At 42.8% G+C, this 19,251-nt stretch overlaps 1 protein-coding gene across 1 annotated transcript; it reads right to left on the reverse strand.

Annotated features, from left to right (window-relative positions):
• Positions 1 to 4,946: 4,946 nt before the first annotated feature.
• Positions 4,947 to 7,931, reverse strand: LOC127332223 (probable mediator of RNA polymerase II transcription subunit 26b). The gene is made up of 9 exons (XM_051358497.2): positions 7,115 to 7,931; positions 6,961 to 7,029; positions 6,777 to 6,859; positions 6,635 to 6,687; positions 6,403 to 6,524; positions 6,210 to 6,237; positions 5,769 to 6,106; positions 5,571 to 5,685; positions 4,947 to 5,388 (listed from the first exon to the last, which is right to left on the reverse strand). Exons 1-9 carry the CDS (start codon positions 7,472 to 7,474, stop codon positions 5,252 to 5,254), a joined length of 1,305 nt encoding a protein of 434 aa, XP_051214457.1. The 5' UTR covers positions 7,475 to 7,931; the 3' UTR covers positions 4,947 to 5,251.
• Between the last annotated feature and the right edge of the window lie 11,320 nt (positions 7,932 to 19,251).

Consider the following 19,251-nt stretch of genomic DNA (forward strand, 5'->3'; position numbering starts at 1 on the left):
CTTACCTGGCTTACCAGCCGACGTAGCCCAGCTGCCAAACCCACTAGCACAACCCAGCACCAGCCCACAATCCGGCCCACCAAAGCAGTCCATCAATGGCCCAACCCAACTTAACCATTCGCCAGATATTTCACGAGGGAGGGGATCGTCTTCCACCTCTCGATCGAGCAAGCTGCTCGGTGGCAGCACCACGGCCACCGGCCGCGCCAAGATGTGTGCCGCCGCCCCCGGATGTCTATAAGGATCGCCTCGCCGCCACCTTTAGGTTCGGCACAACGTCGCGCAGCCAACCACACCCTCCGCACGAACGCGGGAGCATCGAATCCGCGCCGTCGTCCTCGACTGGCCGTCGGCCTGGAGCTCCCCTGGCCACGTCGGCCATTTTGACCCAGTCAAGACCACCCTGGCAGCTGATGTGGCATTGGCCCACTCGTCAGTGGCTAGGGGTAGTTCTAACCCGGGTAACTTTAGCCATTTCATTTTAATTTCAATTCAATAAATGCTGCAACTTTACAAATTCGTATAAAATTCATAATAATTCAGAAAAATACAAATGAGATATTAAAATTCTTAGAAAAGAAAACTCTATCCAATAAAAATATAAAATGAAAAATTTATTTTTAATAAAAATTCACTTATTTAATACTTATTAATTAAGTCTTTAATTTTAATTCTAAATTTAATTAAAATTCAATAATTAGGAAAACTTCATAAAATAAATAAAAACCAATAAGTAAATAAGGAAAACATTAAAATTAATTTTCCTTTTCTATTAACTTATTAAATCCTTATTAGGAGGATTTAAAACCCTAAATAATAATTACCTTAATTATTAATTGTTTAAAAATAATAAAATACCAAATTCAATATTATTTTTATTCCCAAGTTATTAATAACTTCAACTTTAAATTGAAGTTGTTAATCATAGAACTATATGGTAAATAGCAAACCCTAATTCCATATGGAATGATATTACCACCCTATCATTTCATGTGAAACCCAAAACCCTAATTCAATGAGGAACCCTAGTTCAACGATTACATGTGAACCCGAAATTGCTCCTAACCTAAACCCTGGGTTAGAGCATGTGATTATGGTACCTTATTACAAATCAGGGAACCATAGTAGCAACTAAATACTTGTCTTGGACACATAAAATGTAGAAGACCTATCACTAATATATGGGTATCCCATGTGTTCATCCTCTTCAGACCTAAATGATCAAATAAGGGCAACCAAATGCAAACCCTAGCTCCTATCCTTAGAGATATCAATTTTAATTAACCATGCTTAGCATCACACCATTGTGATGAAACCCAATAGCATATAGGCTCAATAATTATCATTACATAACCAAGTCCACTGAACACTACAAATACTTCAGAATTATGAACTATCCTATTTAGGAGCCAATCATTCCTTACTTAGTAGATCAAATAGCAAAACCTAGACAACCTCAACCCTAATTGATATACTTCTTATTACTTAAGAAGTATGTTCTTCAAAAGTTATTCTTTTGAAGTAAATAAAGAATCATCATCAACCCTGCCTATAAGAACCTATAAACCCTAGCCAGCTATCACCAACAAGGTATACCACCTTGATAGCAACTATTGGTAATTAAGATGTTTAGGCTTAATTCAACAATACTAGCCTAGTAGCTGATGAATCCAACTAGGTTGTGATCCATCTAATACTAACTTCAGAAACTAGATGAAACCATAGTCAACCATAGAACCCCACCAATCTAATTATCATACTTGTTCTTTATTAAAGAACATGTTCTTCAAAAGTTATTCTTTTGAATTATATAATAAGAAATCATCAACCATGCACTATAGGACTTAAAATTGACAACTGCTGTTCACTTATTATACAACTACAATTCCTTGGTGTGTATGATTGTTACTATACATTTTACCACATGCTTATTATGCTAAAACTACACAACCCTAAATAAGAACCTTATTTGTGAATCATTCTAAAAGTGCAACACACCCTACACCAATCATTACCACTCACTAATCCTAAATCATCGGGGTTAGGACACGCTTAGAATGATTGCATCTCATACTTATGCATTATTGCATCCTTGCCAATCTTTTAAACATCGTCCTTACCGGACGATGATGCCATTTCAGAATTTGGAGTTTCTACGTATCGAAGACCTTGCCTGCATAATCTTGCAGTCAAGAAAGGCAAGTTCATCACTTGCTCATGTCCTTTGATTATTTCTATCAAATTACTTGCAAAGTACTATGGTTATCACTATTGCATAAAAACCAAAACCACTACTTTCATAACTATGAATATGACTATGTGGTGGGCAATGGAACCATGGATTGTGTTGATATGGTGGAGGTTCCATTGCACGGGCTTATATCCATCTAGGATTAAACAACAAATGTCGCCAGTGATTCTTGTGCCGTAATATCCGTGTTAACCATAAGATCCGGAGTGGGACGGAGTAGTCAAAAGTGTTTCCACCTCTCGTTCATCAACGGATGCGCTTTACCGTAGACACTTGTATCTGTCAGGGCAAGCGGTGGTCAGGAAGCCTAAAGTCCCCACGGCATAGTCCGTAGACACTTGTCGCTCGAAGTGCAAGCGGTGGGGAAGCCTAAAGTCCCCACGGTATTGCGGTCTATGATGGGTTGCAGCTACCGGCGAAGGAGTTTGGTTAACGAGTCCCAAACTGTTGTCGTGGTCGGGGTCCATCCTTAAGTGGTATAAGAGGACCGACGAGGACCCAGGGTCGGGGTATGCAACAAAGGGTGGGTGTTCGAGGTAGCGGAGGAACATGATTGGCTAGACCTTATACCGGGCCTCACACCATAGGAAGTGTGGACGGGAAGATCACCCGGTTGGCACCAAGGTTAAGATCTCTTATGGGTAAAGCAACACACCTCTGCAGAGTGTAAAGAACCGTGACCTGTCACTCCCTGTTCCGGGATAAGGAACTGCGAACGCGGCCGGAAAGGAGCTCCATGAAGTTCTAGTAAACCGGTGAAGGCTGACGGACATAGTTCTTCTGAATAAAAGCAACCTTTTGAAGAAATGGTTATGAAAACTTGCATTGGTATTAGACTTTCTGGTCTAATGCCGTAGCTAGTGCATTAAACACCTCTTTCCTATAATGAACTTGTTGAGTACGCTCGTACTCATCCCACTCTTAAATCCCCTGCTTAGATATGGAGGTATCGAAGGAGAATCTACAGAGCAACTCGAAGACCGAGGAGTTAACAACTACTTCAAGAGACAGGACACTGTCAGAGGAGTCATATACCACATCCAACAAGGAGAAGACCTAGTTTAGCCATAGAAGGGAACTAGCTTCCTCGACCTAGCTCCTATTTAGCTAGAATCTATTCTTAGCCTCTGAAGTTAGTTAAATACTCTACAAATAGAGTTCGTGTTAGGATTAGACTACGAGTCGTTCTTCTGGAGTTTAGTTGCAGATTTACCTCACTGTAAAGTAGGAGGCTGTGCTGATCTTATGTAACAGAGTCTGTATGTAATTCTATAGACATGCCTTGGACCCGCATATGTTTCTGTTGTACCACTCTGAGCGATATGATACTAGTGAAACGGTGTTTCATTGGTGTTATATCAGACTTGCATACTACACCATGCAGTGGTATGCCGGGTCACCACAGGTATCTATCTTGATTAGGCCACACTTGTGAAGACCATCCGCGATCCTCCAATAGAGAAAAAGAAAAGGTTTGCTAAGAAGCTTGCATGAAAGATGTGAGAGAAAAAGAAAAGGTTTGCTAAGAAGCTTGCATGAAAGATGTGGAGAGCGTATTTGGTGCACTTCAATATCAGGGGGATATTGTTGGTCACCATGCTAGAACATTGAGCCTTGAGACCATGGGATGTGTGACCATGCACGATAGAATCGTTGAGCAAGAGCGTGATGATGCACGCCTCCACGACTAAGGATGACAATTTCAGGGCAAGTTGGTTAAGTCACAGCCTATATTCAGTAGTTCCTCCATATGCACACTGAGCTTCGTGATCGTCATACTCACGATCGTCTTCAGGTGGATTGATTGAGCATCGGTGGCCATTTGCAGGCCACGGGAAGTAATCATCCCATCATATTTTATTTGTTTAATTAAACTATGTTTTATATGGATGTCGGGCTGCTTAAATTTATTTGATTGCAACATTATGTTTCCTAATACATATGAGCCATTCGAGTTAAAAAATAGAGTCAAAAATTCAAAATGGTCAGGCGAAACCAAATGCATCGGACAGATAGTTTAATATCCACTGTCCAACCTAATAAACTACAGTAATATATTTGGTGTCTAAAATGGACCAGCCGCTAAACATGTCCTAACTAATTTAATATTCACGGTTCAACCCAAACTAATATATTTGGTGTCTGAAATGTACCTGGCCTAAAGTGGGATCAAAGAGCCGAGCACGGGTAAACGTGAGCCACGAAGACGAGACTGGCGTCTCTCACGAGTACGAGTAGGTGGACCACAGGTGCCACGGCATGGGCCAGGTGCCATCGGGTACCACTGAAGAGCAGGTGCCACGGCATGGGCCAGGTGCCATCGGGTACCACTGAAGAGCGACAGCACAAACATAGCCATACACGGCGACAACTGACAAGCAAATGGTACTTTGCCTAGTTGGGCAGAATCATGGTTCAGTGTGTTCCCATCTCCACATCATATACGGTGGCCGCGGCTTAACTGTGAAGCCGACCGCTAAAAGGAACAGTCAAGCTGACTAGCACCTATTTTAGAATTTTGAATGGAACTGCACAAGAAATACTTGCCTCCAAAACATGCATTTGTTTGGCACTACCATTGAGCCATGAGAGTCAAAGGATTTACTCCAAGCCCAAAGGCCAAACGCCTTTCAGATAGGAAAGGAGGGAGCTGACCGTCTCCTGTTCTCCACAAAGAACAGCATCTGCAACCGGATCAAAGAAATAGCATTTGCATCCAGACCAGCAACCTTGTAGCATATCAAGTAGGTATTAGCATGTCGAACTACATCATGTGCTGCCCCTACAAGTTAATTGAGCACTTTACCCAGCCACTTATGTCACAAGGCTATTAGGGCGCGACAATAATGCATCTCTACCTGGTGATGTGAAGTTTGGGAGAAGCATTACTGTTGTCATGTTCGGTGCTGAGCACATAAAGGTGACGGGTAACACCCACACTAAGTGAAGCCTGATGGAATTGAAGATGGGGACATCCACACTTGGTGAAGCTTGATTGAATCAGCGACGAATGCCAGGCCGATTCCGAATGTTGCCGGTGCCATTGTTCCTTGCCTTGCCATTCGGTTGTAAGCTCCGGTTACCTTGCTTTGGCAGGTTCTGCGGATCCACCATTTGTATTGTTCGTTGCTGCTTCGCTGCATTTGTGTTGAATTAGTGTCAGTACCGATCACATGGATATCGAATGACAACCGACAAGTCAATTTTGATCCTAGACACTCATCCATATAAAAAGACATACAAAAAACTGGACCCAAGATTAGGCTATGCAGTAAATTTTCACAGTGCTGCAAAGATTTCGAATAGAAGACACGCATACCATTACTGACTTCATGACCTTCTTGAAGCTTTCGCTTTGTAGCTTCGAGCTTGGCGTTCTTTGCAAGCTCCAGCTTCGCCCGGAATGAGCTTTGATCATGCGGAGTCGACGGTTGCTACAACCAGTGAAATGTTCAGAACAAAAGCATAAACATCACATGATTGCATATATAGCTGTTCAGAAACACAGTATGCTTACATTAGGCGTATTTGGTTTTGGCCTTCTTCGAGTTTGAGGCACCGAGATATCTTGCAGCTGCTTAGGCCTCATTTCAGAACCAACCATCTCAGAATGCAACATCTGTGGTCTGCCTGGCCCAAATGCTGCATTTGAAGGCTTGTCTTGTGCCTGGGTGACGGATTGCTGCCCTGTTTGCCCACCGGAAGGTCCACACAGTCGTGAATTCCTCACCGCAGACTGATCAAGCCTCCAGTTCTGCACTGGATCATACTGCTGGCTGACAGGAAGCTCCTTCTTGATAGACTCTTGGTTTGCCGGACATTGTTGTTCGCCCGCCTTGGCATCAGTTTTAATGTCTACAGAGAAAGTTACAGGGCAGCAACTATGTTAATACAATGCATAGCAAAAAAAAAAAAAAAAGCAATGATAGCATGGAATCGAGGAAGTGCATTTACTCACTTCCATCATCATCCATTTCATCGAAGAACTTCGAAACCAAACCAAGTTTCCAAGCGGAAGCAAAGATGGGGAGTTTCGTCAGATCGCGCACATAGCCGTATGAAATTCCAACAGCACTAAACGAAACGAGTAACAACTAACAAGCTGGTGGTTTTCCTGAGGAAACAGAAATAGATGTCCAAATGGTCGGTACCTCAGATAGCTCTATGGAACCACACAGTGTGTCGAAAAGAGCTGCCTCATCCATGGGAGGGGAAGGGAGCCCTCCTTCTTCCTGCTCAAGGCAAGAAGAATCCATCGATTGCGGAGTATGATCTGTGATTGTTTCAGCAAGATCATGTTAGGCAACTCCCCACCAACAGTAAACGTTAAATGGATTTCAATTATAAGGAAGGAGCATTGAATTCGCATTCATCGATCCTCACCTACAATGGCAGCTTCATTGGACATCCATTCAGTAACTATAGTCTGCCAGCCTCTGCAATGCGGCTCAAGCATAGCACTGAAGATGTCAATACTAGAAATTTAGCAAATTTTACACAAGAGAGAAGAATAACACAAGCTTACTCTATGAGGGATCGCACGAGTTGCCTAATCTGCTTTGAGCTGTGCTTCCTAAGGTGTTTCACGGCCTTGCCAATCTCAGTAATCTATGATCAGTTCAGTTCATATATGTGAACAACAAGAGTTATGGAGGAAAGTCATCAAGCACCTCAAAACCAAAAAAGAAAAAGGTTTCGTCCGATCTTACCTTGATGGTGTCCACCGTGAGCTTCAACTGCTGCAGCTTCAAGAGCAGCTGGAGCAGTTCGTCCTCGGACTGCAAGAAAAGAAGACGCAGGCAATGCAATCAGTAACAGTACTATTTCGGTAAGACCAACACAAATGTCAGGGGCGGCGAGAACCATTTGTTGGTTGCTGGAGAGGGCGGCCTTGACGCGGAAGACCTCCGCGGCGACGGGGTCTTGGCCGTCGCGGCGATGGGGCACGGCGGGGCCATCGGAGCTGCAGAGGCTGGGTACGCTACCGGAACCCTCGGGGAGCGTGGGCGGCGGCCCGGCGACCGCCGTCGTCGCGGCCGCAGGCTCCTCCGACGGCGGGAGGACGGTGAAGAGGCGGTGCGCGATGGCGTCCCGGCGCGCGCGGAGGGCGTCGGGGCAGTCGGCGGCGGCGACCCGGATGGCGGCGTCGATGGTGTCGAAGATGCTGGCGCGCGCGCCGTTGAAGAAGCCCCGCCAGTAATCCAGCGACGGCGGCGCCGCCATCGGAGCCCGAGGCCGGCGACCGGACGGCCGATCAGTCAAAAAAGATCCTTGTCCCCTTATTTCCTTTTGATTTAAGAGATTGATTCCAACCAAACCAAGATTACTGCGAGGTCGTAGCTCGCTTTGGGAACATCTGTTCTTTGATCTCGCGGTTCGAACTCGATGGAGAAGGCGAGAAATTACTACGAGGGGCGGACGAGATTTGCTTGGGACGGCGGCGCGGTTTGTTTAATCTTGCTGGGCGGGCGGCGCGGTTTCTTTTACTAGTAGCAGCAGCAATTGCGGCGCTGTATATTTAGCGAAGCCTACTCGTAATAAATCTCATCAGGTACTACGCGAGAACGGGTGGATAGAGACAAGAAGAATCGCGATTGCGATTGCGATCGCGAGCAGGGGTGCGAATGGGGGAATGCAATCCAATCCAATCCGGATTCCGATGGGCATGCCACGCCGAAGCGGGTGCGAACGAGGAAAGAGGGAGATGCTAGATGCCGCCTTTAGCGGCAACTCTCGGCGCCACCGCATACCCCTTTCCGACAAGCGGGCTTGGCCCGAATTAGTTCAGGAAAAGCCTATTTGGCGCTCTCACAGAGCCCATTATCACCAAAACGCATACTCCTCTTCTTTGGTTGCGCGGTAGTTGGGCCGGCCTGGTTAGGTGTGGCCGGGGAGGAAGAAAGTCGTTGGAGAGGAAGAAAAAGACCGCACCCCTTGCTAGAGGCCGGGACGACACAACTAGACGTGGTTTGGCTGACGAGGCGATGCCTAGAACTCACCTTAGACGGAGATGGAGACATAGATGATAGGTCTAGCCGCAGAGGTGAGTAATATAACTTAGGGTTAGGGTGATGGAAGCTCGCCACCAAGGAGTTTTTAGGGTTTCGGTGCGCAGAGGGTTTACCGGTGGCAAAGGCGAGAGGGTATGGAGGGTTAGAGGGAGGCCATCGAGGCATTGGACAGGCGGTGAGTTGCGGTTGAGGAGTGCGGCGTAGCGAGGCATCAAGGAGGCGGTGAAAGCTACGGTGGCGGTTGCATGCGGCCTAATGGGGGTGGAGAGCACTCCAACGCATTCGTTGACACTTAAAGCCTTAAATAGAACCCCTTGTTCGACTATTTCCGCACCTTGTCTTAGCTGCATTGTCTTTTTCAGCATTTTTTCGGAGAACCTATATAAACTTGAAATATGGAATTTGTGATGTAAATGGCACAAGGTGTAAAAAAATCCAGATTCTTTTGATAAATCTCGAAAATCATATAAAATTCCTATTTATTTCTAAACATCAGCTTATTAATCGGAAAGACATTTTTGTCCTCCAAGAACATATGCACGCATGTCAAACCGTGAACGTTTTCTCAAACTGTGAACAAGATTTTTCTTTAAACTAGTTATTAAATAACATGTGAACTACCTTGAACTTTTTACTCCGATCAGCATATTTTTAAACCCATGAAGATTTGTGCAAACACTCCGGTTTACTTATTTTGAACCCCGTGAACACTTTTTAGTTTGAATCAAAAATCTTTTTATGAACTCCCTCAAAAAATTTATGAATCCATAAATATACCTTTTCGACCCGGTGAACATCTTTTGAAACTCTTATTCTAACTTTTGAACACACGATTTTTTAATCGTAAATATTTTTAAGAACTCCCCTCACATTTATTTGAAATCGGGATTGAACTTTTTGAAACAATGAACATTTTTAATTCATAAATGATTTTTTTACCCCATGATTTTTTTAACCCATGAATATATTTTAAAATACATGAATTAATTGTTAAAAACCATTAACATCTGGTTTGTAAATCATAAGAATATTTCGTGATATATACAAAAATTATATAGAGTCATAAAAAGTGGGAGTGAAAATGTAAATAAAAAAGAAAGAAAAAATAATAAATGGAAACCAGAAAGAAAAATAAGCTAACATGTACAAGGAGAAGGTTGAAAAAAAAAGAATAAGGCAAAAAGGAAATAATAGAATCAACAAAAAATGAAATATGGGGAAAACGAAAAGGTGAAACAAAAAGGCAAAAACCATGAATGCAAAAAATCATGCAAAATACCTGGACAAACGACAAAATTTAATTTTCCATGCGAACTAGCAGCAAACAGAAATAAAAAAGGAAACATAGTGGGCGAGGCCCACAAGACAATTAGGGTGCACGGTGTGGTAATACAATATTTGACGATATATGCATGTAGATATACATTACTTGTATTCTTTTCTTTTCGGGTAAAAGGGGATTTCATTAATCAGATAAGGTTACAAGATGCTCCAATTCCAATTCCCGAAACATAACATCAGGACTGGAACCGAGCCATACATCAGTTTAACGTTCTACTCTTGCAAAGTTTGCAAGGCAGTGGCTAACTCTAACCTGTGAACGATCAACTCTTACAAATTTGCACATACGATCTAAACTAAAACACCTTTTAATTTCTGAAACTAAGTGCAGTAGGGGAGACCGGTCTGGATGTCGATTTTGGACCCCTGACACTACCTGGGAACAATCTATGTCGATGACTATGGGCAACTGGCAATATTGGAGTGTCAGTTTGATCCCTTCTAGGCAAGCACGCACTTCAGCTTTCAATGAATCACCGCATAGCACCAGACTGCGACAAGATGAGAAAATAACACGTCCCATATCTTCTCGGAGAACCATTCCCGTTCCTGTTGTGCCGTCCTCCTCCTTGTAAGAACCATCAACTGTTAACTTGACCCAGCCATGAGGTGGTGGGCACCAAGGTTTATTCTCTTTTTTCTTCAGTTTGCTAGAAGATCTCACTTCAGCAACTTCAAGTGTAACACACTTTCCTTTAACAATAACTTCAGGTGAAAGTTCTCTAGCATTTTTTACAGACCTTAGATAGCTACATAAGAACCTTTTGGAGCCTTCAATGGATGGCAGCGGCTTCTTATGCGTGACTTCACTGCGAGCATGCCATGCACGCCAAGCCACCAAAAGAATGTTGTTACAGGTGCCTGGATAATAACCATGGAGAACCATGCAAAGGGATTGACTTGCATGTTTGACTCAGAGGGGAGAAGCCAAACACCTCTCATTGATTCACATAGCTGTCAAGCATGCAAATAAGAAAATAGTGCATGCGCTGTATCTTTTTTCTTCTTACCACAAATAATACAAATGCACCTAACTGGAAGTGGTGTTTTGGAACATGGGAGCATATACTCCCTCTATTTTGAAATGCATCTTACACATATTTTGAATTTCAAAAAAATTGAAACAAAAAATTCGCATGTAAATCTTCTCGTGCTACACGCTTAAAAGTTGTTTCATAAGAAATCGACTTATCATGTGACGTGTGTAAAAAAGACAAAACTCGGTGCTAAAAATAATGCTTTTCACAAGATAAGTTTTCTCTTTTTTATATAGACCACAAAAAATGTTGGTTTTTCGTGAAACTTAACGAACGAACATATATTATGAAGATGTACATGTATTAAAAAAATTCGACATTTCGAAATATGATTTTTTGGTAGAGGATGCATACGCACCCGAGCCGAATTGAATTTCCGCACGTAACTCTCATACCTCGGCATAGCTACATATACAAGTTACCATAACCTTACAAAGTTGCTACATATACAAGTTACAAAACTCAAAGAGAATACAACCGATTGTACTTCTGCAAACTGCTATCGCCACAACTACCAAGCACGGATGAGAACCATTTTTTTTTTTTTGACGTAAAACTTTCCTTTCCTTGGCAGATGCTATATGCCGACCAGGTTGGTGCGCACCACGGGCTGCACACTCCAGTTAGGCGCTATGTCCCCTTTTTAATATTGTTTCTTGTTTTTTTGTTTCTTTTTATTTTCTATTTAATTTTAGTTTTTTTGTAAGACTCAACAAAATTTAGTACTTAAAAATATATTTTTCTGAAAATGTGTAGATTTTAAAATATTTAAATCTGAAAAAACGTTCAACTTTAAAAAATGTTCAAGTTCAAAATATGTTCAAACTTAAAAAATGCTTAAGTTTGAAAAAATATTCAAATTTTAAAATATATGGATTTTCAAAAATCTTTTAATTTATTTTTTAAAATGTTCAAATTAAAAACCAATAAAAATAGATTTAAAAATAGTTACAATTTGAGAAAATAATCTCAACATTTTTTATGTTAGTTTTTTAAAACAAAACTATAAACAGTAAGAAAATATAATTTACGTGATGGGCTGCGAGCCTGCGACCCACTGAACCACCACCGGGTAGGAGTGTAAGGGTACATTGCCCCTAAATTATGTAGGAGTGTAAGGGTACATTGCCACTAAATTATGTTCTTGATAAGCATATTCTCTTTATCTTGGTTGTGTTCTAAATGATATAGAGGGAGTGAGGATTCCATGCTTATGCATATTGTATTCAAATGCAAACATTATAAATTATGCACAAACCTTGGAGAGCTTCCTTATTTTATTTAGAGCATTATATCTCTCTTATCATGATATCTTTGTTTGTCCAATTGGATCTTTGATTGCTTACTTTATTTGTTGAAACTTACTTCACCATGTTATCTTTATGCAATCCTTGATCCTCAATATAGTTTGACTTCCTTCAAGTATTTGTCATTGGATATGTGCATTTGATTCCACTCAAATTATGACATATTATATTGGTCTTTTAAAGTTTTCACTCATTTTGGCACTTGTTGCCAAGGGGGGAGAAGTTTAGAGGGTTTTAAGGAATTATTTTATACTTAAGTTTGGTTTATGCTTAAGTGTTTTGCCTCTCATGCATTCCATATTTATATGTATTGCATGGTTGTATATATAGTGGAAACTCTCCCAAAGCTTGTCTTGACAATGTATGCAATGAATTCATGTTCATCACACGTGCATATATTGTGGGGGAGTTTGTTCTATATATATTGATTCTACTCACATTCCTTGCATTACTTGTAGTTGTGTGTGTAGAGCTGGTTTTGATATGGGCTAATAGCTTTGTGTTACTTGACCATATCAAATACAATCTCTTGTATACAACTTATTCTCGGATAAGTTGCATACTTGTTCCTAATATTCATTATATAAATCCTCTTATTGTGATTGTCATCAATTACCAAATGGGGGAGATTGTAAGGGTATGATACGTCTCCAACGTATCTATAATTTCTGATGTTCCATGCTTGTTTTATGACAATACCTACATGTTTTGTTCACACTTTATGATGATTTTATGCGTTTTCCGGAACTAACCTATTGACGAGATGCCGAAGTGCCAGTTCCTGTTTTCTGCTGTTTTTGGTTTCAGAAATCCTAGTAAGGAAATATTCTCGGAATTGGACGAAATCAACGCCCAGCATCTTATAATTCCACGAAGCTTCCAGAACACCCGAGAGGCACCAGAGGGGGGCCACAGGGCCACCAGACGCCAGGATGGCGCGGCCAGAGGGGGGCCGCGCCCCCTATTGTGTGGCGGCCCCGTCAGCCTTCCGACTCCGCCTCTTCGCCTATTTAAAGGTCCCTGACCTAAATCTTCGAGTCGAAAAAGCCACGGTACGAGAAACCTTCCAGAGCCGCCGCCATCGCGAAGCCAAGATCTGGGGGACAGAAGTCTCTGTTCCGGCACGCCGCCGGGACGGGGAAGTGCCCCCGGAAGGCATCTCCATCGACATCACTGTCATCTTCATCACCGCTGCTGTCTCCCATGAGGAGGGAGTAGTTCTCCATCGAGGCTAAGGGCTGTACCGGTAGCTATGTGGTTAATCTCTCTCCCATGTACTTCAATACAATGATCTCATGAGCTGCCTTACATGATTGAGATTCATATGAGATTTGTATCACTATTAATCTATGTGCTACTCTAGTGATGTTATTAAAGTACTCTATTCCTCCTCCATGATGAATGGTGACAGTGTGTGCATCATGTAGTACTTGGCGTAGTTTATGATTATGATCTCTTGTAGATTATGAAGTTAACTATTACTATGATGGTATTGATGTGATCTATTCCTCCTTTCATAGTATGATGATGACAGTGTGCATGCTATGTTAGTACTTGGTATAATTGCAATGATCTATCATGCACTCTAAGGTTATTTAAATATGAATATCGAATATTGTGGAGCTTGTTAACTCCGGCATTGAGGTGCTCTTGTAGCCCTACACAATTAGTGGTGTTCATCATCCAACAAGAGAGTGTAGAGTGGTTTTATTATGTGATCAATGTTGAGAGTGTCCACTAGTGAAAGTATAATCCCTAGGCCTTGTTCCCAAATACTGCAATCATCGCTTGTTTATCGTTTCATCGCATCTGTACTGCCTGCAATATTCCCACCATCAACCACACGCCAGTTGTAGCAGCAAGCTATTTTCTGGTGCCGTTACTACTGCTCATATTCATTCATACCACTTGTATTTCACTATCTCTTCGCCGAACTAGTGCACCTATACATCTGACAAGTGTATTGGGTGTGTTGGGGACACAAGAGACTTCTTGCATTGTGATCGCAGGGTTGCTTGAGAGGGATATCTTTGACCTCTTCCTCCCTGAGTTCGATAAACCTTGGGTGATCCACTTAAGGGAAAACTTGCTGCTGTTCTACAAACCTCTGCTCTTGGAGGCCCAACACTGTCTACAGGAAAAGAAGCGTGAGTAGACATCAAGCTATTTTCTGGCGCCGTTGCCGGGGAAGAAAGGTAAAAGGTACTCACACTCCGGATCTCGGCTACTAAGCTATTTTCCGGCGCCGTTGTAAGTGCTCAAAGCTATTTTCTTTAGATCCTGCAATTGCATCTTTTTGTTTCTTGTTTTTATTTCACTAGTTAGGCATAATGGAAAGCAACATGGAGCTTTTTAATCTATTTCCTGAGTTAAGACATGGATGGTTTGATGCGAAAATTAAAAAACCTATGGAACATATTAGTATGAACGCTTTGAACACCATTGTTGCTAATGATATAGAAAGTTCTAAGCTTGGGGAAGCTGGTTTTGATGAGCATGATATTTTTAGTCCCCCAAGCATTGAGGAGAAAATTTACTTTGATGATACTTTACCTCCTATTTATGATGATTATAATGATAGTGGTCTTTTGGTGCCACCTACTATGGAGGATAAATTTAATTATGATTACAATATGCCTCCTATATTTGATGATATCTACTTTGTTGAATTTGCTCCCACTACAACTAATAAAATTGGTTATGCTTATGTTGGGAGTAGTAATAATTTTATGCATGAGACTCATGATAAGAATGCTTTATGTGATATTTATATTGTTGAATTTTCTCATGATGCTACTGGACATTATTATGAGAGAGGAAAATATGGTTGTAGAAGTTTTCATGTTACTAAAACACCTCTCTATATGCTGAAATTTTTAAAGTTGTGCTTGTCTAGTTTTCCTATGCTTATTGCATTATGCCTGCATGACTTGTTTATTTACAAGATTCCTATGCATAGGAAGTGGGTTAGACTTAAATGTGTTTTGAATTCGGTTTTTGATGCTCTCTTTTGCTTCAACTCTTATTTCTTGCGAGTACATCATTAAAATTGCTGAGCCCATCTTAATGGCTATAAAGAAAGAACTTCTTGGGAGATAACCCATGTGTTTATTTTGCTACTGACAAGGGATTAACTTGTCAATGCCTACGGGTTGTAGACTAGGGTTTAGTTGGAAGTAGAGGGCAAGTAGATCTCGAAGGTTTCAGCCGAAAAGTACTCGACGATATGAAAACTAGGGTTTGTGAGACAATGATTCGATGCTTTCTTTGTCCCTCGACTCCCCGTTATATAGGAGGTGGAGCCGAGGGATTCGTATTGTACAAGTTACAGAGTCCGGGAGGGTTTCCAACTCATCCCGCAAGATTACAAATATTATCTCCTAATACAACTCTAACTTTCCTTAATAACAATTTGGGCTTCCGATGCTTCTTATTCTTCGAGTCGTGGGCCTTCAGTAAACCCCGGGTACTATCTTCGGCAGGCCCATTGGGGATGCCTATGTCAGTAGCCCCCGAGATTTTGCTTGAATCGTAGAGTCAGGGAAAATATCAACCGTTATATTTACTCGATAACTTTGACTTTCTCCATATTTCTTTGCATATGAATTTCTATATTGTACAGGGATAATGGTAGTTGGGGCTAGTTCATCTGACGGATCAGGTACTAGTTAACTGCTCTAGTGGCAATCCGCAAAAACCTACTTCAAGATCACGTCCCTGGACATGATCTCGGGATACTGGTGTAAACTTCGACAGGTTCCGCTTAAAGTCTTACCATTCTGTCGAGTCCCAGTCATATTTATCGGGTACCTAACGCGTCCGTTAGGAATTTTCTTCGTATCTGTTGATACGGATAAAAGTAGCAAACCGACGTCAGAGACGGCGCCACGCCACACAGAACGGATCTGGGGTCTTACCTTCGCAAAGTTTTGCGGCATTCAGAAATTGTTCGCAACTTTGGCGTTCTGAGAATATATTGTCGAGTGCTTATTCGGCTGTTGGAATGGCACATTTTATTGAGTCAACGAATGACTTTTATTGTTCTCCCGATGGGAGTATATGTAGAGTTTACTTATAACTCGAAATATACTCTCTTGTTTTTCTATCTTTCTTTTTTATAATTTCATCGGGTACGCGAACAGCGCTCCCGATGGGAGTAGCCCCCGAGGCTACAGCCAAGGACTTGTCATTGGATGTAGGCTCCACACCTTATGTCGCCATATTTTCTTTCTGTCTCGAAATTTTTAAATCTTTCGGGTGCGCGAACAGCGCTCCCGATGGGAGTAGCCCCCGAGGCTATGAGCAAATATTTGTATTTGATCATAGGCTCACGCCATTTCTATTTTTTATTTTCTCGAATTTTTCATTTCTCCAAAGTAGCCCCCGAGCATTTGATCAAAAACTTTGTATTTGATCAAAGGCTCTCCAATATCTTTTGCTGTCGCCTTTTTTTATGAAACTGTTGAGTCGAAATTTTCTCTTGCTAATGTGACATCATTGCTGACGATAGCCACGACCGCTGCTCCTGGAAATCGTGAGAAATTCTCTCTCGCTGCCTTGCGGGCCCAAATTACGCATCGTGTTGACACGTCGTGCAAGTGGGGGACACACGTCTTCCGCTTTTCCTGGCGCACACACTGTAACACCTGTAGGGCGAAATTACTTGTTTACCCTTGCTCCACGTGTACACCATCTGCCTCACACTTTTCCATCTAACGGTGCGCCGATTCGCCGCACCTCTATTTAAGGGCTTCATCTTCTTCCTTCTGCACTTTCGCTTGTGCCGCTCCTCTGCTCTCCTCCTGCAAAAATCTCCTCTTGCGCCCCATAGTTCCTTGAGCTCAACTACTCTCAAGCTGTACTCCCGCGCCATTGTTGATGCCACCGCGCAGATTGATCAGGCACAGCACTCCAGAATCGAAGATGGCTTCCGCAGATCTAGGGAGCGCTGAGTGGGAGAGATCCAAAATCTCTGCCCAAGACATCAACCTGCTAAAGAAGCTGGGGATCAGCAAGAAGCCAAAGGCGCTATGCTTCCCCAGCGAAGAGAGCTACCCAACCCCTCCAATGGAGTATCGGGTTAGTTTCGTCGATCATCTCATCCGTGGCCTTTCTGCCCCCATTCACAATTTTCTTTGGGGGTTGCTTTTCGTTTACGGATTGCAACTTCATCATCTTACTCCCAACTCCATCCTCCATATTTTCATCTTCATCACTCTTTGTGAATCCTTCCTCGGCGTTGACACGCATACATCACGCGACCGTTGGGAACCCCAAGTGGAAGGTGTGATGCGTACAGCAGTAAGTTTCCCTCAGTTAGAAACCAAGGTTTATCGAACCAGTAGGAGTCAAGAAGCACATTGAAGGTTGATGGCGGCGAGATGTAGTGCGGCGCAACACCAGGGATTCCGGCGCCAACGTGGAACCTGCACAACACAAACCAAGTACTTTGCCCCAACGAAACAGTGAGGTTGTCAATCTCACCGGCTTGCTGTAACAGAGGATTAGATGTATAGTGTGGATGATGATTGTTTGCAGAAAACAGTAGAACAAGTATTGCAGTAGATTGTATTTCAGTATAGAGAATTGGACCGGGGTCCACAGTTCACTAGAGGTGTCTCTCCCATAAGATAAACAGCATGTTGGGTGAACAAATTACAGTTGGGCAATTGACAAATAAAGAGGGCATGACCATGCACATACATATTATGATGAGTATAGTGAGATTTAATTGGGCATTACGACAAAGTACATAGACCGCTATCCAGCATGCATCTATGCCTAAAAAGTCCACCTTCAGGTTATCATCCGAACCCCCTCCAGTATTAAGTTGCTAACAACAGACAATTGCATTAAGTATTGCGCGTAATGTAATCAGTAACTACATCCTCGAACATAGCACCAATGTTTTATCCCTAGTGGCAACAGCACATCCATAATCTTAGAGATTTCTGTCCACTTCCCTGCATTCACGGAGACATGAACCCACTATCGAGCATAAATACCCCCTCTTGGAGTTAAGAGTAAAAACTTGGCCAGAGCCTCTACTAATAACGGAGAGCATGCAAGATCATAAACAACACGTAGATATAAATTGATAATCAACATAACATGGTATTCTCTATTCATCGGATCCCAACAAACACAACATATAGAATTACAGATAGACGATCTTGATCATGTTCGGCAGCTCACAAGACCCAACAATTAAGCACAATGAGGAGAAGACAACCATCTAGCTACTGCTATGGACCCATAGTCCAGGGGTAGACTACTCACACATCACTCCGTAGGCGACCATGGCGGCGTAGAGTCCTCCGGGAGATGATTCCCCTCTCCGGCAGAGTGCCGGAGGCGATCTCCTGAATCCCCCGAGATTGGATTGGCGGCGGCGGCGTCTCTGGAAGGTTTTCCGTATCGTGGCTCTCGGTACTGGGGGTTTCGCGACGAAGGCTATTTGTAGGCGGAAGGGTAGGTCAGGGGGCGTCGCGAGGGGCCCAGGAGACAGGTCGGCGCGGCCAAGGGTGGGGCCGCGCCGCCTGCCCTCCCCGGCCACCTCGTGGCCCCACTTCGTTGACTCTTCGGTCTTCTGGAAGCTTCGTGACAAAATAGGACCACCGGGCGTTGATTTCGTCCAATTCCGAGAATATTTCCTTACTAGGATTTACGAAACCAAAAACAGCTAGAAAACAAAGAATCGGCACTTCGGCATCTTGTTAATAGGTTAGTTCCAGAAAATGCACGAATATGACATAAAGTGTGCATAAAACATGTAGATATCATCAATAATGTGGCATGGAACATAAGAAATTATCGATACGTCGGAGACGTATCAGGCGTCCAGCCTAACTGGGCGTTGTGGAAACGCATCTTTTTGTGTCGCCGTAATGGCTCTGCCAATGTCGCCTATAACATAGGCGGTGTTTGTATTTGCGTTCGCCCTGATGTCGAATACTTCGATGTCAAATTCCCTGACTCAGTTCAAGGGTGGCGCAAAAAATGGTTGTACATCCACGAGGAGAATCATGGGTGTGTTGAAGACAACATTCCTCCTTTTGATGGTGCCGAGAAAATCTATCGCCGCCGCTCCTGGGATGCAGAGGCTACCGACGAAGAAAAAACGGCGACGGAGCCACTGATGACCCGCATCCACGAGCTTCAAAGCACCCGCGGCAAAGAACTGTCGGGTATCCAAATCACGTCATATTTCCTTAGAATCAGAGTGCAGCCTCTGCAGGCTCGCAAAAATCCCCTCTGGAAGTATGCTGGCGACAATGATGTGGATCGGCTGTCGGTGGATTTGT

The sequence above is a fragment of the Lolium perenne genome, chromosome 4 (assembly GCF_019359855.2).
Source record: "Lolium perenne isolate Kyuss_39 chromosome 4, Kyuss_2.0, whole genome shotgun sequence".
NCBI classification, from domain to species: domain Eukaryota; kingdom Viridiplantae; phylum Streptophyta; class Magnoliopsida; order Poales; family Poaceae; genus Lolium; species Lolium perenne.

Bases quoted from the DNA above. Each gene is read 5' to 3' on its own strand.
- LOC127332223 (XM_051358497.2), bottom strand. From the start codon at position 7,474: ATGGCGGCGCCGCCGTCGCTGGATTACTGGCGGGGCTTCTTCAACGGC. The intron at 7,030-7,114 runs GTTCTCGCCGCC...CTTTTCTTGCAG, and splicing joins TCTCCAGCAACCAACAAATG to TCCGAGGACGAACTGCTCCA. The intron at 5,686-5,768 runs GTAAGCATACTG...CACTGGTTGTAG, and splicing joins CAAAACCAAATACGCCTAAT to CAACCGTCGACTCCGCATGA.